At 40.6% G+C, this 26464-nt stretch overlaps 2 protein-coding genes across 4 annotated transcripts in view; one reads left to right on the forward strand and one right to left on the reverse strand.

Moving 5' to 3' along the window:
* CSF2RB (colony stimulating factor 2 receptor subunit beta) overlaps positions 1 to 9870 on the forward strand; it is a 36443-nt gene extending 26573 nt beyond the window's left edge. For both annotated transcript variants that reach the window (XM_042466485.1, XM_042466486.1), the window contains exons 10-14: positions 393 to 561; positions 2667 to 2757; positions 4312 to 4381; positions 6344 to 6393; positions 7279 to 9870. In XM_042466485.1, the coding sequence (XP_042322419.1) occupies positions 393 to 561; positions 2667 to 2757; positions 4312 to 4381; positions 6344 to 6393; positions 7279 to 8344 (1446 nt within the window). In that variant the 3' untranslated portion in view covers positions 8345 to 9870. The remainder of the gene's footprint in view (positions 1 to 392; positions 562 to 2666; positions 2758 to 4311; positions 4382 to 6343; positions 6394 to 7278) is intronic.
* Positions 9871 to 12054: 2184 nt separating this feature from the next.
* On the reverse strand, positions 12055 to 25559 carry TEX33 (testis expressed 33). Of its 2 annotated transcripts, none has more exons than XM_042469472.1 (6): positions 25440 to 25559; positions 21024 to 21096; positions 17194 to 17855; positions 16285 to 16435; positions 12803 to 12913; positions 12055 to 12220 (listed from the first exon to the last, which is right to left on the reverse strand). In XM_042469472.1, the coding sequence occupies exons 1-6, from the start codon at positions 25446 to 25448 to the stop codon at positions 12129 to 12131; spliced, it is 1098 nt and encodes a 365-aa protein (XP_042325406.1). In that variant the 5' UTR covers positions 25449 to 25559; the 3' UTR covers positions 12055 to 12128. The 2 variants fall into 2 exon arrangements, with proteins under 2 accessions (XP_042325406.1, XP_042325405.1); XM_042469471.1 differs by having other exon boundaries at positions 24709 to 25529.
* Positions 25560 to 26464: the final 905 nt, after the last annotated feature.

A 26464-nucleotide genomic window follows, 5' to 3' on the forward strand; every position in this document is an offset into this window, starting at 1 on the left:
AGGCCATACTTTCTTGTTAGACACTGGGAAAGGAAATTTATGGTGCACACCACTACTTGCAAGAAGAGTTAGGGAAGGGAAAACAGATGAGTGTTTTATATTCCTCATTCTTTGAGAATTTGTAAGGAATTGTGAGGAGCAAGAAGAGTAATATAATTTCCCACTCCCTGTTCAAGGACAGAAAGAATAAAGAGAGAAATTTACATCACTGGTAACAGGTTGCTTTCCTCTAGATGAAATGAACGTATTCAGTGCAAATGTTAGTTTTTCTGACTATAACTCCAAGAATGTCTCAGCCAACATGGTCAGTGGGAGATATAGCTTTTAAAAGGCAATTTTTCAAAGTTTCCTCTCCTTCCTCATCCCCCTTTCTTATTCTTTTCTTTTCTCAGGCCAAATATATCAATGCTGGTATTGGTGAGAAAGAGTATACCTTTACATCAGAGTTCCTGCAGCCAGGTTTGAGTTACACAGCAAAAGTACAGGCAAAAGTGCATGAAGATGGCTGTGATGGGCCATGGAGTGAATGGAGCAAGGAATTTCAGTGGACCACAAACAATGGTAAACCACAAACAGAATATTATTGAATAGGCACCCCCCCACCCCACCCCAGGAGGAAAGATCTTGAAAAAGTAACATTGGCAAGCCACCATTGCCAATGTTCCTGCAAGCATGGAAGTTTAGATCCAAAAAAGTTGCTCCGCTAAATTTTGCAGGGATTTTTAAAAACTTTTTCTTGTGCCAACCACCTTACTGCCCTTGAGCACACTGGGCTGGCAAATGGTGTTCTCATAGATGTTGTTATTTTTCCTCATTTATAAAAATGTGGAGGAGCTAGAACTTTGCTCCATGACACTTACTGCATGTAGATCTTTAAGGTTCAAAGTAGCACTTTGAAATCTTTAACTATTTCAATTTCTTCATTATCTAAGTTGAATTTATGTTGATCCTTTGTGGTCATTATTTTTGTTTTCTTTATGTTCAGCAGCAATCCTGACTTTATACTTTCTTCCTTGACCTTCCTTAGTAATTGTTCCAAGTCCATGATGTTTTCTGCTGGTACTGTAGTATAGTGTTATCTGCATAACTTAGGTTGCTGATGTTCCTTCCTCCTGTCTTTACTCCTCCTGCTTCTAAGTCTAAACTTGCTCTTTGTATGATATTTTCTGCATACAAGCTGATCAAGTAAAGTAATAATAGTCAGACTTGCCTGACCTCTTGCCAATTTGGAACCACTCTGTTTCTCTGTATTCTGTCCTAACAGTGGCCTCCTGTCTTAAGTAGATTTCTCATCAGGATTATGACATGTAGTGGCACTCCCATGTCTTTAAGAGCATTTCATAGCTTTTTGTGATTTATGCATTCAAAGGCTTTGCTACAGCACATGCTGATTTTTTTTTTTTTTTTTGGAACCTATTGGTGTGCTACATTAGCTATTGTATATTTCCTATGTGGTCCCTAGTACCTGTGCCTTCCTGAACCCCACTTGTACCTCTAGGATTTCTCATTCCATATACAATTTTTATTTATGTTGCAGATTTTTAAGCTTAGGTCCGGTATAGATGGGCACGAAGCAGCGTGGCACTGCCGATTCTAGGGTTCCAGACTGCACAGCAACCGCATGGTCTGGAGCCCTAGAACGTGCTGCTGCCATCATCATGGCAGCCTCCTGTCCACATGGGGGCCACCTTGATGACATGCATGATGTGCAGCATCCACACGTTGCACAGAGGAAGTGGCATTATAGGGCTGTGTTGCAGTCCTTATGATGCTGCAAAGAAGAAGTTGCTCTAGACAGCTTCTTCCTGGTAGCAGATTGTTTGCATGACCACTTCACAACTGCACCAACTATTTAGAGGAGAAGAGGGCCACCCCTTTCTCCTCCGTATGGTCAGGGTACCCAGCGGCATGAAACCGCAGGGCACCCCTTTTCCAGGCCAAAGGGAAGTGGCATTTTGCCGCTTCTCTTTGTTCCGGAAAAATGCTGGATTGGGGCCACAGGGCTGCGCATGCAGTTACTATGGCCCCAATCCAGTGCTTCCAGGGGTGGCATAAAGCCGCCCCCTTACTGGGCTGTCTGTATAGCCCCAAATTTTTGTTTGTGTGGGAAATTAATGCTACTGTCATATAGTTGTTGCAGTCTTTTGTGTCTCTTTTCTTTATGAAAGAGGATGTATATTTAACATTTCCAGTCAGTTGGCCACCATTTTATTTTCCCTATTTCACTAGTAATATTAGGCACCAGTATTTTGGATTGGTTTCTCAATTGTTCTTAAAGGCATCTCCATTTAAGAGTACATTGCACTAATCCAATCCAAAAGTCTTTTTGCCATGCATCCCTCATTTTTTTCTGGGTCTTATCAGTAATTCAGTGTACATCCAAGGCTGTCAGCATCAAATTACTGGTAGTTTTTAATGGACAAATGTGATAGTGTCATCTTCCACCTCTGATGAATCTTCATGAGGGGATGGAATTTCCAGCAACAAAATTGTAAACTGTCTGTGTTGTAATCCAAAGCATTTGTGTTGTAATCCAAAGCAGTAGCTTGGTCTTGAAGAATCAAACAAAATATATTTTAAATTTTTTTTGTAAAAATGTGGTTATTAACTATCCCTTTGGTTGATCTTTAATGAATTTCTTTTTGTGATTTGTTGTTCTCTTTCAGTTTTTCCACCTTGGGTTATTCTACTGATAGGAGTGATTTTTATCATTTTATTAATGGCGGGCCTCTACTTTTGCTATAAATATCTTCTTAGGTAAGCCTATGCAGCAAAAAATATGAAGGCCCATGGTACATGTATACATTGGTTGAGGGAGGGCGATGAAAATGGAGCAGATGACAATTTTGTTTCAGCCTGGTTTTGAAGAATTCATCCAAATGTGTAAACTTTTTCAAGTTCAACCTAGAAAGTGCTGAAAATTAAACAACCTAAAAGTGAGAGAAACTGCAACTGACAAGTGCTTTGAGCAGCTGACCCTTAGAAGTCTCAGTCTGAATCCCTGTTTGCAGGTCTGAACTGGGGCTATTACCTCTTTTTTCTAAAGAGCTCTTTATCTTGAAAACATCTTGAAACACCTTGAAAAGAGCCGGGGGGGGGGGGGGATATATTTTCATGCTGGGAATAGATGCAGCTATTGAATTAAGCCAGTGCAAGCATTTTGTTTGCTTTTGCATAATTCACCAAAATTCAAACATTAACTCATATTCAAGAGGAAAAGAAATTGAGGTTTTGCTTTTGTTTTAAAAAACTGAATGCAGTATATGCTCCTCTTTCTTGATTCAAGACTTAAGACTGAGTCAGGCAAAGTACAATCTGTGGACTTCAGGAAGCCTCCAAATGGTCCTGTGTCCCCTAAAAAACAGAGCTGAAAAAATTGTTCCAGAAATTATCAATAGCACCCTATGAACCTCTGGGGGAACACTATTGTCTGTTTAACTGCATTTAGTGATATTTTTGGTACACCCTCAATGGTTTTTTGGTGCCCACTCAGGCCTTTTCTGAGATCCAGCTGGTTTTAGTAGCTTAGGTGTTGGAGCAGGACTCTGGAGACCAGGGTTCAAATCCCTGCTCAGCCATGGAAACCCACTGCGTGGCCATGGGCAATTCATATTGTCTCAGCCTCAGAGGAAGGTGAGAGCAAACCGCCTCTAAACAAATTTTATCAAGAAAACCCAGTGATAGGTTTGCTTTAGAGTCACCTTAAATTGGAAATGACTGGAAGGTGTGCAGCAACAACCGCAGCAGGCCTTTTTCCAAATGGGAAGGGATCTAAAGAGATTTGTGTGCCCTCTGCAAAATTGTAGCTACCATTTGAAGGCTGATTTAGATTGCTTTGTATGGTTATTAATATATAGTGTTTTTACATGAAGTAGATCACTGTGTAGATTGTATGGGTTTTTACTACACCTCTATTAATATCCCCACAGAAATATTTACAGTGATCAGCCCTGTCAATGAGCAACCATGGCATACACCTGCCACCAAGAGGCATAGTCTCTTCATGGTGGCCATAAAACGAAGAACCCAGATTTACTTTACTGATAAACATATGAGGTTCTTTTGGAAGACAACTAGTTATGTTATTTTTAAAATATAATTTTCTATAGCCCTCTTAAAACAATTACTTGGAAAGCAGTAAATGGGATGAAAGCTGCTGTTTACACTACCAATACCACATAGAGTTCCTTTCAGAAGTTGTTTTGTGTAGCATTTGTAAATATTAGCTCCAGTTTGATTAGAAGTTGAAAAAACAGATGAGACTCTAGTTTGTCCAATATATTAATGCTGTTTTCATATTTTTCTCTGCAGCAAGAAAAGAAAATGGGAAGCAAGCATCCCAAGTCCACCCAGGACACTTCTGCTCCCAGGCGTTTTTCAGGTAGGAAAGCTTCTCTTTGGATAGAGGTTATGAGCATCTCTGAATCTGCCTTGTCAACTCCCTTGGAGTTCCTTGTTTGAAGTTCTTGCTTTTTATAGATTTTTCATAGAGCTACTAAATGAATAATTTCTCCTACGATACTTCTACAGTATGTAGTTGACTTTGTAAAAGACTTTGAATGGACCAGCCTATCATTAGGCAAAGCCATATAGATAATACAAGCATCAACAGGCAAAAGTGTGGCCATCCAGATGCTGTTGGACTGCAACTCCTGACATTCCTTGCCATTGGGTATCCTACATAGGGTAGATGGGGGTTGAAATCCAGCAATATTTGGAAAGCCACACTTTGCCCATGCCTGTAAGAAGGCAGGAGGCAGTCTTCTATATTTGAAGTGTCACCAGCCTATCTGCAGAAGAGTGATGTGAAGGGATGAAGGATATAAGGAAACATTATTCCAGTTAGGCCCTTTTATGCTAGAACCATTTATGGCAGATCCTGTAAAGATGCATTAACACATAAATGCCAGCATCCTATTATCCTGTGTAAGTAAGTCTACCTTCCAAAAACAGTCTGTGCCTGAAAGTCAAGAAAAAGCTGCTACTGATTGTGAAAAACAGAGAGAAGGTGTGGGAGGCAATTCAAACCATGAAGATCTGGTAGGTCAGAGCTGCTGTGGGAAGGGAAAAGCTCACTTTTATTTCTTCCCTTCAGACCAAGATGAGATCAGATGCATCTTCATAGTATAAACCAACCTCCCCATTCCCCTCTTTACTGGTATATGAAAGTAAAAGAGACCTCTCCTAGCTGCCAGATGATGGGAGGATGTGGGACTGTACATGCAAACTATGCATACACATATGATTTCAGCCAACAGTTATTCATCCCATAGATGGTCTTCTCTTTCTGTTAAACCTGGTAGCCTTTGACAAGATTTGGCTAGATCATTCAATCAAGAAACTGAAGAACTAAAACCAATAACAGCACCTTAAATCAATATAGTTAACAACCTAAGTCAATAAGGAAAGGAAAGTTTATTTACATATTCAAAGCAGCATCACTTTCCTTTACCCTGTCTACAGTAACCTATGATAACTGCCATCTGCAAAATTGCTAGCACCCTGCAAGTGCAAGCATCAACAAAACAGCAGGCCAGATCATGCTGCTTCTGTCATGCATCCATGACACTGCTTTCAGATTCTTCTTCTGAATATGGTTTGATCCTAGCCTCAGACAGCCAAGAATCAACTTGGTATGGGGATTCTGATCCTCTAAATTAGGGGTGCAGAATGAATGACCCTCCAGACATTTTTGGGCTGCAACTCCCAGTATAGTTCATGTCAAGCCATGATGGAAGTTGCAGTCTAGAGGGCTGCACATTCACCATAGCTACTCTAAATGCTCTCGGGGGGGAGGGGGGGTTGTGTGCGCACACCTGACATCTCTATTTGTTTCATACCAACCCATCCCAATTTGCTAAATGCTTCCATAACATGCAAGAACAAACTTGTAAAAATGACCAACGCTGGGAAATATGAGATGACAGCAGTTAAGGAAAGAGATGAAAGCATGCCCAGGCTTGCATAGCAGAGTTCATTTCTTGGTGGTTTCACTGAGAGGCATGGAACTGCCTTCCCCCCACTCAATGTAGCAACCTTGAAATAGACATGTTCATGCATGTGTTGCAAACCAGTTCTATTGATGTAGAAGAGAGGATCTGAAAGTTTGTGAGGTCAATTGTGTATAGGTGCTAATCAAGCACATAGGCACCCAAGAAATGCCCTGGATTACTACTATATGTGAACATTACTTTGTGATTGATCGATGGACAGAATGACAGACTAACATATAAACATACACCTGTTTAATTTGTATTCATTATACTGATTCTTTTGTTCTAGTTCCTTACTCCACCTCCTATTGGTTTGGGTAAGGCTACCATCTCCCCTTGTTTCTTTTCAGAAAGTGGCATTACCAGATGACCCAGAAGACAGAAATAGCCAGAGCTACAGGTGAGCATATAAAGCTGAGACATCTACTATCATCTAAAGCATTACCAATTAGGAATATAAAGAACATTTGTAAATGTTCTCATTCTCAATGGAAAATGGTTTCTCCACATGTTGAGACACACCAAGACTTCTCATTGGTAAAAACAACCACAACAAACAACAACTCATACAGAATTCTTTCCCTTTGCATGACAGCTAAAAAACCAATGTTTTCCTCCTCAGCCGCAGCAAACGTGCAACCCTCCACACTATTATATTTTGTGCCAAAATGATATATTTTCTGTAAATAAAGCAAAATTTTCATAAAGTTCCCAAATGTGAAAAAATCATAAAATAATGTGCAAAAACTCTCATGAGCTGACACAATGGGAAGAAAAGATTCGAAGGTGTTCATTCTCACATGTGGCAATTAAGCAGTGAAGTCTTACACTCCTGCTATCAAGATATGATATGTTTCAGCAGGGTGTCTGCACTGTCAACAGAGACTACAGTTCTATACAGACTTACCTAAACTAGCATACCCCCATTGAATGCCATAGGGTAGACTGAGTAGACATGCAAAGGACATTTTTAATGCATTTTTAGGGACCTGCCTTACACTGGGTCTGACTGTTAAGGATAGAGTCTGAGGAGGCAACTAATACATGCACATCCAGTTTTGATGGATGAGTTTCACTTTATTCAACTTGATGTGAAATGGAAAAGTTTCTTGGAGAAGTGAGTGCCATTGCTTCTTCACTAGACCTATAAAAATCCAGAGGTGACAGAGGAGGGCTGGAAATTGGGTAGTGGAAGTTGTGCATGTTTCCTTGAAAGAAAGTCATGTTCCGCCTTTGCTGAAAACTGTTGGTTGACATTGCTGTTTATTTATTTTCTTTGCCACAGGAAAATGCTAGCAATCTATCCAGAGTCTCCCCCAGCTGAGTTAAGGAAAACAGAACAATTTCCAATTTCTTCTCAGACTATGGAAAAAGTCGGACTCCCAACTGTAAGCAAAGCTGGCCAATTTTTGACACAAAGTGCTGCTGAAAAGAAAGTTATCAGTAATCATAAGATTCAGATTTTTGATTATGATGGTCCATACTTACATTGCCCTCCAGAATCTTCTCTACCTGATATTTCACAGGATGTGCAAGCTCCACCAACAGAAAAAATGAAGAAACATATGGGATTGCCTCGTTGCTTGTGCCCCCAGCAGCTACCAATGGGAAAAGAAAAGGGGGCAGTTCCATTATTTCTTGCTATCAGTGATGAGTGGGAGGAGGAGAAGCAGCAACATTTGAAAAGGCAAGAAGGATCTCAAAGAGATAAATCAGGGAAAGAAAAAAGCAAAGAGGAGAGACCACAGCATCTTCCTGAGACAAACAGCCTTGGTCAAAATGGAGCTTTGGATTACATTGCCACTGAAAATTTATCAATAAGCAAAGAAGAGGGCTCTTTACTTTGGATACCTGCTTTGGCCTCAGAGAAAAGGATCACTGACTGCACTAATATGGCAACAGGTGTACCTGAAACAACTGCAGATCTCTCAAGCTCTAAGATGGGACAGAAGAAACCAGAAATTGTGCTATCATCTCAGGGACAAATACCAACTGTTCCTTCAGCAGCATCCCAAGAAGCATTTGATGACTACATTATGAGCCTTTCTGTGACCCCAGGATCTATGCTGAAGGAAGGACTTGCTTTCTCCTCAGAGGACCCCAAGCTCAACAAGGGATTTCTTATATTCAACCCTGACAACAAGAGCCCTGTTTTATTAAGCCAAGTGGGAGATTACTGCTTCTTTCCTGGCTTCAAGCCCAGCAAGGAAACCCCCAAGAATCCAGTGGGAACTGCAGAGCACAACATTTCACAAACTGGCTCTAAAGTCACAAAGCCTCTTGATGACAGCCAACCTGGTAGAAGCAAGCTACAGATTTCCTTCTCACCTCTGCCAAAATGTGAGGTTTAAATGTCTCCATCCAGTGTGCCATGATGGGGATAAAAAGGCCATGTCCTCCTCACCTGACCTACATTAAACCATGAAGGGGTCAGTGGGGTTGTGGGGCTGGGCCATAGGGCTGACATCCCAGGGTCTTTTGATGAGCAGGGACTGTGATGTTATCCTGCACTCCACTTGGACTGGATGGTTCCCTCTGCATTTAGTTTTATTTCCCACAGTACTTGGAAGAGGAATGAATTCTCCCAGAAACAATATATTATAGGCATTCCCTATTGCAATCCAAAATATTTGAGGAGAGGATGGCTTGGCCTTGAGTGGCAAGAACTGTTAGATTTACAAAATATCTGCTTCTGGTGGAGATAACTGCTAGAAATAGTTTTAGATCAATAGAGCTGCCTGTTTTTGAACACTCTGTGAGAGTGTTCCTATAGTAATTGTCTTGAAGAAGGCTTGTACTTCAAAATTTACCCTTATGCCAGTGGAGACAGGGTTGAGGAATCCCTTCCCTTGGCAGTTCAACATGGATCAGCAGAGGTGAGGTGCTGGAAAGCAAGTGAGTGTGTGTGTGTGTGTGAGAGAGAGAGAGAGAGAGAGAGAGAGAACATAAGGAAAGAGATTGTGTGTGGTATGGATGTGTGAATGGTGTGTGAGATGATCAAACAGTCACAACTCTCTTTGGCGTAATTCCAAAGTCACCCAAAAAGTTGTCAGTTACCACTTACTGTTATTTAAAAAACTCTCTGCTTTCCATTTTCTAACTTGCACACTTATTACTTATAAAAAATTTTTTTTGGATGCTACACTGCCTTACAATACAAAATACAGCCATATCTCAGTTAACAAAACCTCTGAGAGTGGGAATCTTTTTTACAAAGTGGGTTTTTTTAAATACATGCCAAGCACTCCTTTCTTCTTTGTCCTCTGTTTAGCTGGAAATTGTTAAAGCAGCACCATCATTAGAAGGCTGGTGAAAGAAGATCGGAGTAACATAGACTTTTGGTGTGAGGTTGAAGCAGATGTCTGCAGTAAACAATGCAATAAAACTTACATTGGGCTAGAATGGGATTCTACTCTAGCTGATTCTACTGTAGCTGTGTGCACCTGCCAACAACAGGCAAGCTAAATAGTAGTTGCCTCCAGAGCCCCTTACTAAGCATGTATGAAGAGGAAAATAGAGAGTAAGGGGGAGAGCTGACAAACTTGCCTAACCAGCTACCCTCAGCATGGTAAGCAAGGATACCTCTATAAATTTGGCCACCAAAATGGGAATCATAAGGAAAGCAGAGGTTGGTGAAAGAAAAGGTCATCCTTGGAAGAATGCTTGAATTTTGGAAGAAGCTCTCAAGTGGTCTCTAGAAGGTTCAAAAAAGAAACAACATGTTTTTATTTGACTTACCTGACCTCTTTTTTTCTTCATATCTCATGCACATATATTCTTAGTTTTGAGTAAAAACATTGCTGAAAATGTTGAACTCCTCTTTATAGATCTATGCTCATTTTTAAGAACATATTGGAAGGAGTTGCTTCTGTTAAAGTTGTAATGCCCATGATCACATCTACATCATTAACTGAGGTATATCTGTACTGAACTATTGATACTGGTGTCCTCTTTTATTGTATTGGTATTTTTTTATGAACTGCCTTATTATTCTATGATTAAAGGTAATCTAAACATAAGTTTAGTAATCAGTATCAGACCAGGTGAAACTGGCACAGACTACAATCTAACATACTTAATATGTATGGAACATTTGTTCAGAAAAAATAGATGACAAGTTACTTGGTTAAAAAACTGATGTGTGACCTAGGATGGCCCTTGGACAATAGCTACCATTATAAATGGAGCTTGAGAAATTTACTTTTTGGATTATAACTGCTAGGGTCCCCCAGCACTGGGATTCTGGGAGTTGTAGTCCAAAAATTCTGGTTAGACCAGGAAAACCAGTACTGTCAGTGGCTTAATGAAATGGTTTTATATTGTATGCTATGGAATTCAAGGTTATCAGGACTTTATTGACCCAGTCTCTTAAGACTTTATCGGACCAGGGAAAAACTGGGATTAAAAAGGCATTTGAATTGTGAACCCAGCTGTTGACAAGATTTCCCCTCACTGTTCAGGCACATAAGCCTAGTGCACAGTGCATAGAGAAGTAATTTTTTTGGACTACAAATCCCAGAATCCAGGCATTGCAAGAATTATTATTTTAAAAAATAGCCTTTTCAATTTATTATGATAAGAATGTCTTAGACTGTGCTCTTTATTCATTCAAAGTGATACTTGACAGTGCTCCAAAGACCTCAGCAACATTCTGATGCTGACAGTACACTGAGAAACAGTAGTGGATGGTGGCCTCTGCATCAGTGGCATGGTGAATCCACTCTAGGTTTTACTCCAAAGGAATAATATCCAAGGTTTTTGAACCAAGATCAGGCTATGCTCAGCACCTTGCATAGCTCATGTGGGCTAAAACCTGCAACACATGGACTTCCCAATGACAAAGAAGCCACCAGCTGCCACTGCCAAAGAACATAAGCCCAAATTCTTTGCAATAAGTAAGAGATTGCGTGGGAGATACACAGATGTTTGACAGCAGATAAGATTGATAAAAGAAAAGTTCTATAGATACAGGATGTTTATAATGAGTTTAGGAATGTGACTGGCTGAGGATATTTTCTCTGAAAAACGGAGTAATTTTTCATTCATATTTGGTTTCCTTTCACCCCTGCTTTTCTGGTATTCCTTTCCTACACACATCTATACATCATATCCTCTAAATAGAACTTCTACACAGTTTTATTTGATCTTCCAGTTGCAAACTTTTCAATTCTTTAACAACTACTGGAAAGAATAGGTATTAGAGTCAACTCTGTGCCCTGTAAAACTGCATTTGCTGATATCCAAAAATGATTTTGAATGCTCAAGAAGAGAGATGGTTGAAGGTGGTTTTGATAAGAACTTACCCAAATGCATACATTTACTCATATTTATAATGAAAAGAACATGAGTGTTTTACTGAATGTGGGAGAAATGCTAGATTCATTCATTTGCCACTACCCCCCCCCCCCCCCGAGGCTCCTGATTTTTAACAACCATCTTGATTTATTCAACCACCTGAGTGCTGGATTAGAGTTGCCACCCCTTTTTTCAGAGAGGCCCTTCATATTTAGTACTTGTAGGGCAGGGCAGGCAAGTACAACATACCAGGAAGAGCTGTACCTTTTGAATTTTGCTGGTGCAGATGGGGGAGCATTCTGTTACAAAATTCCTTTTCCAAAGTGCATTTCTGGAAAATTGAGCAGAATTCAAATATGTCTTAGATCTTGAGCAATTCAAATCCATGAGCAAGTGGGACAGATTTTTTGCTTTCTGCTCAATAGCAGGTGTGAAAATTAGCTGAATTTGCCTTACTTTTTTGTTAATTTACAAACATCGTTTTGATTCATTGTTATTATGTTACTGCCCCTTTTAGAAAACTTGAACAGGATGAGGAAAGGGGGGGAGGACTGAAATCAGGGCAGTTGTCTTGAGTTTCTCTGAAACTGTGGCAGCTCTCTTAGGCATGTGCTGAGCAGCTGAGTATGTTGTCCTCAATAAAGCTGAATGACTTAAGTATTTCTGGACTTGAGTGTAACACATATTTTTCTTCCCTGTCCCAGTGAACAAACCCTATTTGCTGTTTTACCAATGCACATAACAAACACACTAAATCTGAGGCTGCAAGGAGGTTTTATTCCACTGCCAGGGAGTGCACATATCTTTCACAGAGGGCTTGCATGCCTCTTTTACTCCTTCTTAGGATTTGCCGCCTTTGTTCTTCTCCCCATATTTTTGCTCCAAAGCTTTTTGCAGATTAAGGTTTAGGGCGTTTTTCTGGAACCATCTCCCTGTTGAGAAGCATTAAAAATAAAACACACCAAAGAGTTTGGATTTTTGCTATGCATCTTTTAGAAAACAACAGGATTGAAAGGTTGCTTTCAGAAAAGTTTGGGTATGGGCCAATAAAGACAAAAGGTCAAGAGGGTATCAAGAGGCAGAGGTTTGTGTGCAGTGATTTAGAAATGCAGACCAAGCTTTGTATGTTATCGTTTGGATAGAAATGCCATAATCCTAACTAGCCATGGAGACTTAACAAATGTGGCAGATTCTTATCGCTGCCTGTAATGGGAAAAGATTGCAAAAGTTTCTTTAAATATGCACAAAAGCATTTGATGTGAGCTTTCCAAGCTCTGAACTGGGTGAAATCCAAATGTTTAGATTATAATACTAAGTATTTATATATAGCTCGCTTTCCTGAGTGATCCATTAGCATTATCTTTGTAATCCTTACAATAACCCTGTAAAGCATATGGGTATTACTGTTATCCCCCATATTACAGATTTGAGGGAAGGTGCTTGGTTGATGGAGCACTTGCCTTCAACCTCCTCCTAGCTTTCCTTTGTTCTCTTCAAAATCTAGGGCTCCTTACCTAGGTCATCAGTTTTCCTTCCATGCCAGTGTTTGGGGTCCCAAACTGCTCTTTTTATCACATCTGGGGTATAAGAATCCTTCATCAGGCTTTTGCTTTCTATTGGTCCTCCTGCAAGAAAAAAAAATACACAAGTCGGACTCGGAAGGGGCCTCATATGCTGTAGGAAATCCAGCAACAGCATTTCCAGCAGCTAGCTGTTTATCCCCTTTTTGATGATGTCTAGAGAAAGAGACCCCACCACCTCTTTAGGTAACTAATAGCTAAACAGCTGTTATTGGCAAGAAGTTTCTTCTAATCTTCAGTTGGAATCTTCCTGTAACTTAAAATCATTAGACCTGGTCTTACCCTCTGGGGTAGCAAATAAGCACCCTCCTCTTTGTGAAAGCCCTTTAAATATTTAAAGAGCATTTGGGCAAGGCACATACTCTCAGCCTCAGAGGAAGGCAATGGCCACTACATTAGGATAAGAACCATTGCACTAGAAATTACAACTCTTTACATCCTGTTAAGTGCAGCCTAATGTAGCCAATCATTCTCTAGCAAACACTCAGCCCTTTAATATAAAGTTCATTCACTCATATGATGGACCCTTTTCCAGGTTGGCACCACAGTTCCAATATTTGGGCTCCTGCCATACACATTGTCCTGTTAAACTTCACATTCCCTCTCTAGGTCTGTTACCTCAAAGTCACCATTGCCTGGGCTAGACTGCCCCAAAAGGGCAGCCTGCCGGCGGCCTATTTTCCTCTGCAGGGACAATGCAGCCCCCAAACGGTGTGCCGTCACTGCAGAGGAAAAAGAACCCAGTATTTCTGGGTTCTTTTTTGGGCGCCACAATGACATCGTGAGTTGCCAGTGGTGCACTTATTACATAAGTGGCATGCGGCACCGTGCAGATGCTGTGTGGCACTTATGCCATTGTTACGCCACCCGCACCTACTAGGGTTAGGGAGCATGCAGTTGGTGTACGCTCCCTAACCATAAAATTGGTTCCGGTATGCCAGTTTATGGTGGTCTGTACTGCACCCATGACTGTGGACAAATGATTGTGTTGATCAGTTGGTTCAGCGTGTTAAAGTGTGATCAGTTCTCCTTATCACTTACTAGAATAAAACATGGAGAAAGATGTAGAAAATAAAAACATTTATTATATAACAAGGAAGGTAAGCAGTAACTCCTGAAATCTTTCCATACTCCAAGCTCCTTAAACTCTGTTCAGGTTCCCTTCTTCCTAACTGGTCTTCACCCTGTCTCTGATGGACCTAACACTATTTCATACTGCTCCTATCTGACTAACAGACCAGCTGCAAGTTTATATCCTTTTATCCATAGCCTCCCTCACCCCCCTTGACAGCATAACTTTAAAGGATTTTTAAACATTAACATTTAAACAAACGTAATGTTATAACTGTGTTATTACTTTGAGTGCTATTTCATCTTCAGCCACTGATAGGAGACAACAGCAGAAGCAGTGTACTGGTAAATGGGAATGAACACAGGCTAGAAATTTGTCATCCTTGGACTAAATGATAATTGAAGTTAGGGAACTGATTTTACAAGCAGAGAAATCAAAGAATTCTGTAGGAATTTTCTTTAGAGGAATGAAAGCAGGGCCACTGGGAGAAAATCTCCATCAACTGTCATTCCATTAGACTGCATCAGAGGAGAAACAGAAAGCACAACCACTTCATAGGGTGTGCTGAAAGACAATTTGGTTCATCTCCTCTTTGAAATGCTTCCATTCTGGCTAATCAAAAAGAGATGCTAGCTCACTTTAAGAATTGGTTCCTAAATGTGATTGTGTTTTCCTCTTCCCTCCACTGGTGAGGCAGTGTGGTGTGGTGCCTTGAGTGTTGGACTAGGACTCTAGAGACCAGGGTTCGAATTCCAGCGTGGTCATGGAAACCTACTGGGTGATCCTGGGCAATTCACACTCTTTCAGCCTCAGAGAATGGCAATTGCAAACTTCCTCTGAAGAAACTTGCCAAGAAAACCCTATGACAAGGTCGCCTTAAGGTTGTCTATATGTTGGAAATGACTTGAAGGAACACAACAACAACAACAACAACAACAACAAAAACTTCTCTCTTCAGCCCCTTTTCTTTTGGTGTTGTCACTTTCAGATTTTAAGTCTAGCAGGCAAGAAGCTATTTTCTTTATTATTGATTTTATGTAAGCCACAGTTGAAGGCTTAAATACCTCAAAGGCACCAGATCCTGGCTGGGCTTGGAAGCTAAGCAGGGTTCTGGTTAGTACTTGTATGGGAGACCACCAACAAATATCAGGAGCTGTAGGCTATATTTCAGAGGAAGGAAAACCACCTCTGAGAATTCCTTGCCTAAGAAAACCCTTTGAAATTCATGGGGTCACCATAAGCTGATAAGCAATGTAACGGCACATTCACACACAAGCTACTCTGGGGGCTTGTTCTGAAAAGTTGAGTAAAATGCTTCAAACAGATAAACAAACAGACAAATGCACATTCAGTGTCAGCTGTGAATTGCTGAATATCACATGGTATCTAAAAATACAGTTAAAATAGCCAGTTCAAAATCTGCCAATTCTGCTAGTAGGTGAAGAGTGGGAATCATACAGACCTCCAGAAACTGTTTGACTGCAGCTCCCAACACAATCACCTATGTTAGCTAAAACTGCTGGGATCCACAGTTGAATAGCATTTGGTGGACTGCATCATTTTTACCCAGGAGACTGCTGTTGGTATTGCTGCTGCTGCTGCTGCTACTATCACTAACACTAATACTAATAATAATAATGGGCAACCATTTACAAGAAATAACAACCTACAAGAAAGCTTAAAGATGGTGGAAATGGCTGGTTGAATCTGTGAAAAGAATATAACAGGTTGGAGTTTTCCTAAGGAGAAAGGTTCAAGAGGAACCTACCTGATATTATTATGAAAAGAACATTTATTGCCAGTTTCTAAACAGGTCTAGGTTCCTTTAGTTATGCCTTTAACAGCTGTTTGACTGGAAAGAGCTTAGAAGAAGACTCTTTTTTTTCCTGGATGACATCTTTCAGAATTGTCCAGCCAGCATAGTCAGAGTAACCCATGTCTGATTGAGGGATTTTTGGAATAGGACTTCAAAAAAGTAATATTACTGAGCCCTGGACCTGCAGCATAGGACAACATTTATCTCCATGTAATGAAAAACTTCACCAGCTGTTTCTGCACATGAAAGCTCTATTAAACGCTGCCCCACTCCATCCACTTGTCCATTTTACAAATCATAATGCTTCATGCCCTGTATCTTTCTAATAAGTAAGATTCCAGTTCTCTCTGGTTCAGAGTAAAATGATCCTGTAAAACAAAGGCAGTATTTTCCCACCTTTCACTGAATCTAGAACAGAAACGGTGGTGTTGGTAGTGGAATATTTGTAAACTCAAAACTGCAAGCCCAATTCAAACTGCAATGGGGCCAAACTGTAATCAAGGCAGATAGATCTAGAAAAGGCATTACCTTGGAAAATGTTGGACCTCAGGTTGTATCCTAGTTCGTAATAATCAGCATAAGGTGAAGATGCCATTGGATTCTCTAGTGGCCTGAATGTCAAATCGCTGAGTCGTTTCTGCCCTTGAATAAGTCCAGCTTCACAGAGAGCACGGCGTGCCTGGAACACATATAGGCATGAAGGAGTCAAACTGCATCTTGGGAGGCAAGGTGCCTTGTACCATCAGTGGCTTCAGTATTAAAGGACCACTGAATCTGCTCTGGGGTTTGTCAAAATTCACAGGAGCTGTCCAAGGTGCTGAGTGCCTTCCACAAAATAGGTTCAACACCTCTGGTAGTTAAAATTTAGATTGCTTGACTGACTACTACTAAGAATCAACTGATAGGGTCAATACAAAGTGAGGTGCTAATAATGTAGTTTTCATTTGGCATTTGATATTTCCAATTTTACTGATGTATCCTAATCCTAATCCAGTTCTGGGCACCACAATTAAAAAAGAATGAGGAGAGACATAGAGACTGGGTATGTTTAACCTGGAGAAGAGAAGGTTAAGAGGTGATATGATAGCCCTGTTTAAATATTTGAAGGGACATCATATTGAGGAGGGAGCAAGCTTGTTTTCTGCTGCTCCAAAAAATAGGACCCGGAACAATGGATGTAAGCTACAGAAAAAGAGATTCCACCTCAACATTAGGAGGAACCTCCTGACAGTAAGAACTGTTTGACAGTGGAACACACTCCATCGGAGAGTGGTGGAGTCTCCTTCCTTGGAGGTCTTTAAGCAGAGGCTGGATGGCTATCTGCCAGGGATGCTTTGATTGTGGTTTCCTGCATGGCAGGGGGTTGGGCTGGATGGCCCTTGTGGTCTCTTCCAATTCTATGATTCTATGACATGTAAAATAATTATTTTCCCCTACCTGTTCTTCAGAAATCAGCTTCTCCAGTACAGCTGTGCCATACTTGGCCTTGATATTGGCAGGTATTAAATTGTTTTTATCCTGCAGGAATTTTCCTTCTGCTTTGACATCTTGCCCACTTGCGGCCAGGGATTCTTTGGCACTTGACATGGTTCCAGATTCTTTCACATCTTCGCGGCTGCCTTTTAGGACTTTTCGGGAAGATCCAAGTAATGGGGTTCCAAGAGGTCGGTGCTGCCTTCCTGTTTGTTCATATGAATCACTAAGGGCATCTTCCATTTCTTCTTGATAAGTATTGGCAGGCTGTCGAGAACTTGTGAACCTCCCAACTTGATAATTCCCTGCTCCCCTGAGAGTATTGCTGTCTGGACTTTCCTTCTTCCCAGAATATGTTTTTGGTGACCCACTGTGAATGCATAGAGCAGATGGAGTTTTGGGCTTGAGGCTCTGTTTACTGTGGTTTCTTGTTTGGAAATGCTGTGTGGAAGGGGAACCCTGTGGCATTGTTGGAGGTCTACCCATAATGCTTCTGTTATCTGCTAGGCTGTTGGAGTGCTTCTGTGAGGTCTTACTGAAGCTCCTTGAGAGAGGTCTTTTGTTGGTGAGTTGCACCCCAGTCATGTTGGATGTGACCTGCTCCTCGTTTCCATATCCAGGCGTTTCTGGAAAACAAAAAGTAATGTATAGCAAGTGAATCTGGAGTGGCAACAGAATCTTTCAGTGTGTGTCCTTACTTTTGAAAAGGACTACCCCAGTTGCAGTTAGCCCTCCTCTCCAATACTGGTTCATTCTTTTTCTCTCAGCTCAGTTTTCTGGTTTCTTTCCCAAACAACACTCTATGGCTGAGTTCCTGCACTGGAAAACATATCGTAAAATTATCTCCAGGAAGAACTATGATACATCTTCCCTTTCCCCTCCACAGAGCCATGGACTTCTGGGAAGAGTGCTCAACATCTCCCATGACTAAGCAGGAGGAGGTAAGCTGCCACTGGTTTGGCAGGACTGGATTTTGATGTTGATGAGCTTTGCTCAGGTGTTATCAATTAAAAGTGTATTAAATGATCAAACATTAAGAAATATTAAGGCAGCAGTTAGAGCCCTCCAGAAATAATACAGCCTGTCTACAATCTTGCCTACATGTGCTTATATGTGAGTAAGCTACACTACAGACATGGAAGATGCTTTTAAGCATACTCTGTGCTTATAAGAGTCTTCATATTTGAGTAAGTTTGAATGATAATGAATGGGAAAAATAATTTGCCCTCTCCCTGCACGTATCTTCTAGTATGCAACATTAAGAACATCCTGCCTGCCAATGTTGAGTTCCCTCCACCCCACCTTAAAAACAGTCCCAGGGTCTCTGTTCAGGACTTTCCACCCTCCTGCAGACCCCTTTCAATGGAGAGCAGCTGACATCAATGTGCCTGTTGCCAGATGCAGAACAGCAACATCATCCTATAAGAAGTCTGGAGGAAAATCCACAAGATTCTGTTAGATAACTTTGTCATCCTGCATTGCTTGTTTGACACCTTCTGTTCTCCATCAACCACTAAATGACCATGAAGGTGGGGTAGGATCAAGAAGAAGGTGAGTCCTGTAGGGGTTTTGTGCAAGAGAAGTAGCATCACAAATATTCAATGTGCAGAGGCTTAACTGAAAATCACTAACAGGATGCTACCCTACATTCCACAGCAAATGAGCATGCTGAGTTCTCACAGAACTCACAGATTTTTCTTTGGAGGAGTGGTTATGGTCCTGATAGAGGGTATTTTTAGAGATATTTTTAAAATCTGTAAATGGTGGTCTTGCCCAAACATGCTAATCCATGTTCTTGTTTTTCAGTGACACTTCAGCGCCACCCCTGTTAATATTTGCTACTTAAGTACACTGTTTGAAGGGCATGGAAAAGGTTAGAAATCAGGAGTAACTGACCACAGGTTACTTTTGCTTTTTGTGTTCATCTGAAACATGAAACAACTGGTAACCACACAAAGGAGAGCAGTGTAAGTTTCTTGTTCTTGATTTGGTTGGGGCTGACACTCACACCCATATCCACACCCACACACATTTAGCAATGCATAACAATTGCCACCAGTCATAATATTTGTGTTGGGTTAGGGAAGCTAAACTTCATATCCTCCAACTCTTGTGTATCTTGGAGAAGCTCTGGGAACACTGCTACCATCCACAATGCAAAAGGTCAAGCAACTGAGCTCTGAACAGAAATCCCAATGATTGAGAACAAGAGCATCTTCTTAACATTTCTGCCATCTTTCTGCTTTAAATGCAACTATTAAAAGAGAATCAGAGACAAGTCCTTGGGATTTGTACTTTATGGCACTTTTAGCTCTGACCCTTCTTCAATAAAATCCTACAAGAGTCTTTGAAAGAACAAAATATTGTTCTTTGTTTCCCTGCCCCCCCCCCCCAAACATATGCTTATCATTTTGGTAAACACACAGAACCCCTAGACAGGCATTATTCCCTCCCTCCCCCCCACTTTTTTCCAACATGGTAACAGGGAGGCATTTAACCCTACCTCCTCTGTTATTACAATGCCTGAACAGGGCTAGAGAGACACACTAATGTGTGTCTCATCAACTCATACATCCATGAGTCACTTCCTTTTACCAGCTGGACACAAGGTGTGTGTGTGTGTGTGTGTGTTTTTTTTTTTTTTTTTTTTTTTTTTAAAGACACAGCCATGTTAGTCTGGAAAATCAGTGTGCAGAGGGATCTTGTAGCATCTTTGAGGCTAATTGAAAGGGAAAAAAAGCTGGTACTATGAGCTTTTGTAGACTAGAGCCGACTTTCTCAACTGTATGATGCATCAAGTCTACGAAAGCTCATGATATCAGGGTTTTTTTCTTTCAGTTAGCCTCAAAGGTGCTACAAGATCTCTTTGCACACTGGTTTGCATATATGCATTTTAAAACATTTATAAACCACCCTTCAAGTAAACATTTCCAGGGCAAATTTACAATCAGCATTTTTCACTGTCTCATTGGTCAGAGACTGTATTCTTTGATCGATATATCTTTTTATCTATATGTCCATCTGACTAACTGGTAACTTATTAAAAACACACACCATATGAATACATTTCCCCCCTGCTGTAGACTATATTCATTTATTGTCACGCAAACCTGCAAATGAATCATAATCCAATAACGTATTAGTGAGTCTTGAACTGGGAAATATGAAGCAAAATTATGAGTCAGGAATTTGATCAGATCATGGCTATCTAGCTCTGGCCAAAAGAAAGAACTTCAGAGAGACCAGCCATACCAGGAGGATCATTTATATGATAGGGCAAAATGGGCCAATGATAATTCTTGACTTTATGAAGGCTTCTGGATTAGTGTTCTTAGCTGGTTTGAGCAGACCAAAAAGATTCATGGCAGATAAATATCAACAGAATAAAGCCTGGTGCCAACAAGAGAATTAAGATTGCTGTGCAATTTTTGTGCAGCATTCAGAGTTTGGGAAATCTTTCAAGGGATTCTTTTTCACAGAAATATATGTGATTTTTGTTTCCAGAAACATGAGGGTGGGGTTGCACAAAAAACTCATATATACTGTATTTCTGTACTGTACAGATGAATTGATCTAGGAAAACCTTTTATGCAAACTGCAAGATTTCACTGCTGTTTTGATTTTCCTGACAGGGGATATATTGGGGATACCCTTTTTTCAACTGAGGAAGAACTAGAAGCAAACATTCTATCCATTTCTAATTGACACCAGCAAATAAAGTGCCACAGATTAAATTCTGTGTGATTCTTCACAAGGGAGACTGTCACAGATCTTTCAATTGTTGCGTGACTTACCTGCTGGAACGTTGGCCATTTTGGTTTCATCGTATGTGGCGGCAGGAGTTAGGAAGGCTGTGTCCATGGGCACCTATTATAAAGAAAGTATGGATTTTCAGTTCATAATGTTCTATAATAAGAAACAACAACATGCAGCATACAGCCCATTCATTTCATTACTATAGTGTATCACCAGCTGTCCTGTAGATGTCTCCAGATTTCAACTTGTGCTCACAATTCCTTGTTTTAAAAATAGACAGACAGATTTGTTGTAATCTGCTCCAATATATTGAACTTACAACTTGATATGATTTCATATCAAGTTAATACAAAGCTGGAGCTTTGAAAATAGATGGAATTTATGGTGGCCAGTTTTCTAATGTATCTTCCTGCATTAAGATCTTCATTTAAGCAGAGCTTGGAGAAATCTTCTTCTTCTTCCTCCTCCTCCTCTTCTCCTTCTCCTCCTCCCCTTCTTCAGCGTGAGCGATAAGTCTCAGAATCTCCCAGCTACTGGCCAAAAAATTCCCAAAGCTTTGAAAAATCTGTTTATGATCTGATATTAAATCTTGTGTTTGTAATATTAGCAATAGAATGCTAATTGATCTGAGTGGCCCCGGGAAAGTCACTCACTATCTCGCTGTGTATCCTACCATACAATACAGGCTTTCTTCCTGGGTCATTACTTAACTGGTTGTTTGAAATGCAAGGTTGCTTGAAATGCAAGGAACAAAACTTTGATTCCACTGCTTGCAGACTTTTTAAATAAACTGTATTATTTCTGCAATGCAGATGCAGCCTTGCTTTCCAAACCCAATGTTTTGAGGGAAAAGATAAGTTTTTCTTGACCTAGACACACACAGATTTACACACAAACACACTATAGTAAATGTGTGGGGGGAAAGGGCATTGCATGTCTTTTATTATTATTAACCTTTATTTATGAAGCGCTGTAAATGTACACAGCGCTGTACATACAATCTTTTTAATTAGACGGTTCCCTGCCCTCGGGCTTACAAAACAAAAGGATACATTTTTTTACTTATGTTATTTCTAAACTATTCTAGTTATCATATATATATATATATATATTCATCTTAGACGACTCCACAAGTCATACCATACTGCTGAACACCTTATTATCTTCATAATTATGACAGTCAGGTTTGCAAACTAGATGTTGCCCTCCATCTTCTGTTTTTAACTTGTTGTTGGCTTTTCTCTGATCCATGTTTGTTGTTTTTGTTTGTTGTTTTTGTTGTTATGTGGCCTTCAAACAGCTTTATTTATATACTGCTTCATACTGAACTAGCAGTGTCTAAGCAGTTTAGAAAGTGTAACCTAATTGCCCCCAACGATCTGGGCACTCATTTTAGTGGCCTCAGAAGGATGCAAGCCTGAGTCAAGCTTGAGACCTTTCGCTGGTATTGAACTCGCAACCTTATGGTTTTAAGTGAGTGGCTGCAGTACAGGCATTTAACCACTGCGCCACCGGCATTTATGACTAATAATAATAATAATAATAATAATAATAATAATAATATGCTTTATTTTTATACCGCTTTTCCAAGGTGATCAAAGCGGTTCACAGAATCATTTAAAACTTACACATCATAAAAACAACCTCACAAAAACCAATAAAAATCGAACAACATGCAATAAAGACAAGCAAGATGGTGGTTGGGAGGAGGGCTTGTCTTCTTAGCAGGCAGAGGCCTGTTTTAAAATATGGCAACAAGGTGAGCCTATCACTGGGTTTTCTTGGCAAGATTTTTTCAGAAAGGGTTTGCTTTTGCCTTTGGAGTTTATCAAACAGGACGGGAGGCTCTCAATTTCGAAAGAAAAGATAGCAAGGTCAATTCAAAAATTCTCGCAATTACATGATTACTTATCACACCTTAAATTCACTGTAATGGCCTCCCCGAACACAACCCAGATTCTGTGCAAAGTAAGCCATCACATAGGTGGGTTCTTAATTGCGAATTGGCACCCTTGCGCATGCTCAGTGAGACTCCAGATGACTGGAGCATAGCATATTTAGGTGAGTGAGAGAGAGAGGAACCAAGGAACCCCACAATTTACAAATGAGGTTGGAGGGGGGGGGGCAGGAAGAATGGTTGAAAGAACATGCTCTATTCACGTTGAAACGAGCATATATTTACTCTTGTCATGTTAAAACGTGAATATAATGGTTATCCAATAGCTCTGGGTCCATGCATCTTAATTAGTAGGCAGCAGCCCCCGCTCAGCAATGCTGAAGGACAAGCGGAAGAAAAATTGAAGTGGAACTGCAGCATGGCTTCACAGGAAACAGATGGGGGGAGGGGAACCAGGCCCAAAGGAGACATGTACATCACACCAAAAACAGCACACTGACTGTGAAGTTGCCTAGGAACAGGGTTGGTGACTTCACTAGTTCACCGAATTTACTTAACTGTGAGCTGACACGCTTTCGCGCAATAACGTGAATACACATGATTGTATTCAGGATGACACTGGACTATACTTCCAATTTCAGTCGTGTGATATCGTCCTTCCTCTGAGACTGAATGTGTGTGGTTTGTCCAAGGCCATTCCCTGAGTTTCCATGGCCAAGCAAGGATTCAACTCATGGCCTCTATAGTTATTGACCAGTGTTCAAACCACTACACCACACTGGATTTCAACACCTTGTTATCTTCATAATTTTGACAGTAAAATTTGCAGATTAGCTGTTGTCCTCCATCTTCTGTTTTTAACTTGGTGTTAACATATCTCTGATCCATGTACTTGACAAAAGGTTCAGTTGACCTGGGGTTTGTTTTTTGTTTTTTTTTTTTTAATCAAATGCCTCATGACTTTATAGCTGCCAGGCAAGAATAATTTATCCCAGGATGTATTTAGTTTCATCATGTTGTGCCAGTGTAACAACTATATGGCTATAAGGATATAAATGCCTGGAGTCTTTTCTGGTCCTGAAACTACTTCAAGCACTTACGCGTGAATGAAACTATGAAAACAGCTGCCAAATTTCCATTATTACTGAAATCTGGTGGTTGATTTGTCATTTCATATGTTATAGATTTCAAATCCAAGAAGTCCCAATCAAGTATAGCTGATTGTAAGGGATTATGAGAGTTGTAGACTGAAATGTCTAGAAGACACCTGTCCTAAAATGTTTAGGTTCAAGTCAACAATACCTTTGGTAAACACTTTCTATTACATTTGGGGATGGGAATGAAGTTGATTTTAACTGTTTTACAGAATAAAGTTATCCAGTTCATAGTTTTCAAGACTATTAATATTTCAGGTTCCCAGCACTGAGAAGTAACTGTTGAGTAGAGATATTTCCTCCACCCACTTCTGATATATGTAAATGAATAGTCACAACTGAAATTGTGTATATTTGGGGGGGAAAGGTGCATAAACATATATTTACACCAGGAGAAGAGTGTGTACAAAATATAATAATCATGCATTAAGAAACAGTGTGTACCAACATGGGAATGAAGTTCCATGTGTGAAGAAAAAGTATCACCACCTAATACAGCTCAAAGGCATGAGGTGGAACTGAGACACTGAGAGATTTTCATGTTGCTACTGGTATCTCTTCCCCTTTCCCTCTCTCCAAATCATGACCTACAGGAATAATAGTATCTTTCTTTCCCCTGAACAACCTGGAAAATTGCACACATGAGCTTGACCATCCCCCATGTATTTTCACCTGAGTCACACTCTCCACTTTGCTGGCATTTCTTGGGTAGGAAGTCAAGAGACAGCTCTCCCGTTGAAGTAGGTTACTACCAATTTTGTCCAGCTGTTGTAGATACTGGAGCACAGGACTAAGTTCCTCTGACTGCTGGTCTATGGTATCAACCGTTGCCTCCAGCTGTGGTAGTTCTTGGTAAAAATCAGTAAACTCTTCTGGGTGCTGTAAGTAACGTAGCACGGGGCTAATCTCCTCAGGTTGATCTATGCATTGGAACAAGGGGCTACTCATCTTTGGCTCCTGTTGGCACTGAAATGGGGGGCTAATCCCCTCAAGCTCCTCCTGGTACTGAAGCAAGCCACTAGTCTCCTTAGGCTGGAATAAATATTGGCTGGCCAGTTTCAAAAAACCCTTGGCTGGGAAGAGCACCAGTATGACGACAAATGAGCTATATACATGCCAGACATTTCCCAGGGGTGCCAACCGGATGTGGCTCCAGATTAGTTGCCAAAAGTGGCCAAGGAGAGCCTCACATGCCTGCCACATGTGGCCTGGACTGGCAGCAAGAGAGCAGCAAGGCTCACTGCATTGACTTGTGGCTAAAATCCAGGATCCTTTGTGTAAGTCATATAGGGTCTCAAGATCTTTGTCTTTGCGTGATTGCCTGCCTGGGGGAGAGGTTAGATATGTTGTTTAGTCTCTGAGGTGCCCAGGGGTTATATTTGCCTCAGAAAAGTGTGCCTCACCTCTTCCATGGTCTCAACTGAGGTGCCAAAATAGTTCTTGTAAGTCAGGCAGGTCCTTGGCCAAGTCTGGAAGGATATAGACAAAGAGGTGGAACTGTGATGAAGTTACCAACATGGTTGCTAAGGAACGACCATTCCCATTTGTGAGCTGTGGTTGCCATGGGAGCCCAAGTAAACATAGGTACCAGTTGCAAAGCCTTTTCTCCAGCTTAACAGAGGTTCATTCATCCCCAGTGTAGTTTTCTACCTCTTTTCCTATAATGTTAAGATTGGTTGATTAACTGAAGGCCTTTTGTACAATGCCTTTCACATACAAATATATCAAGGGTAGCTCACCGTCAGAAATGCTAAAATACAATTACAAAATTAAAATACAAGAAAAGAATACAAAATTCTTGTATTCATAATGGAATACAATTTAAATCCAAAATATATTTACATAATTAAAATATTACCAAGAAAACAACCCACAGCTAAAACAAAGGACTTTCTAAATTCACTACAGCTTCAAAACCCCTTTTGGCTTCTTCCTTCCTAGGATGTCAAGGCATCTTTTACACCTTCACTAACTCCTCATGGCCAGTATAGAGGCAATGCAGGAAATCTATGTGGCTGAATTTTATGATATAAAAAGGGAGGAAGGAAATGCAGTCATGCTAGATCAGATTAGGACAGTAGTGCTGGAGAAGGATAATTCTTCTTGTTGTTGTGTGCCTTCAAGTCATTTCCATCTTATGGCAATCCTAAGATGAACCCAGCACAGGGTTTTCTTGGCAAGTTTTTCAGAGGAGGTTTGCCATTGCCATCCTCCGAGACTGAGAGAGTGTGACTTGCCCAAGGTCACCTAGTAAGTTTAAATGGCTGAGCTGGGATTCCCAACTGTATTATGCTCTGACTACCTAACACAGGACCCAAACAGACAGTCCAAAATAAAGCTGCTTTGGGTCACTTTGGAGGTATGCCCTGGTCTCTAGATCCCTGGTCTTTAGAGTGATAGTCCTATGCTCAAACCACTACACCATACT

Source organism: Sceloporus undulatus, chromosome 5 (genome assembly GCF_019175285.1).
Source record: "Sceloporus undulatus isolate JIND9_A2432 ecotype Alabama chromosome 5, SceUnd_v1.1, whole genome shotgun sequence".
Lineage (NCBI taxonomy): Eukaryota > Metazoa > Chordata > Lepidosauria > Squamata > Phrynosomatidae > Sceloporus > Sceloporus undulatus.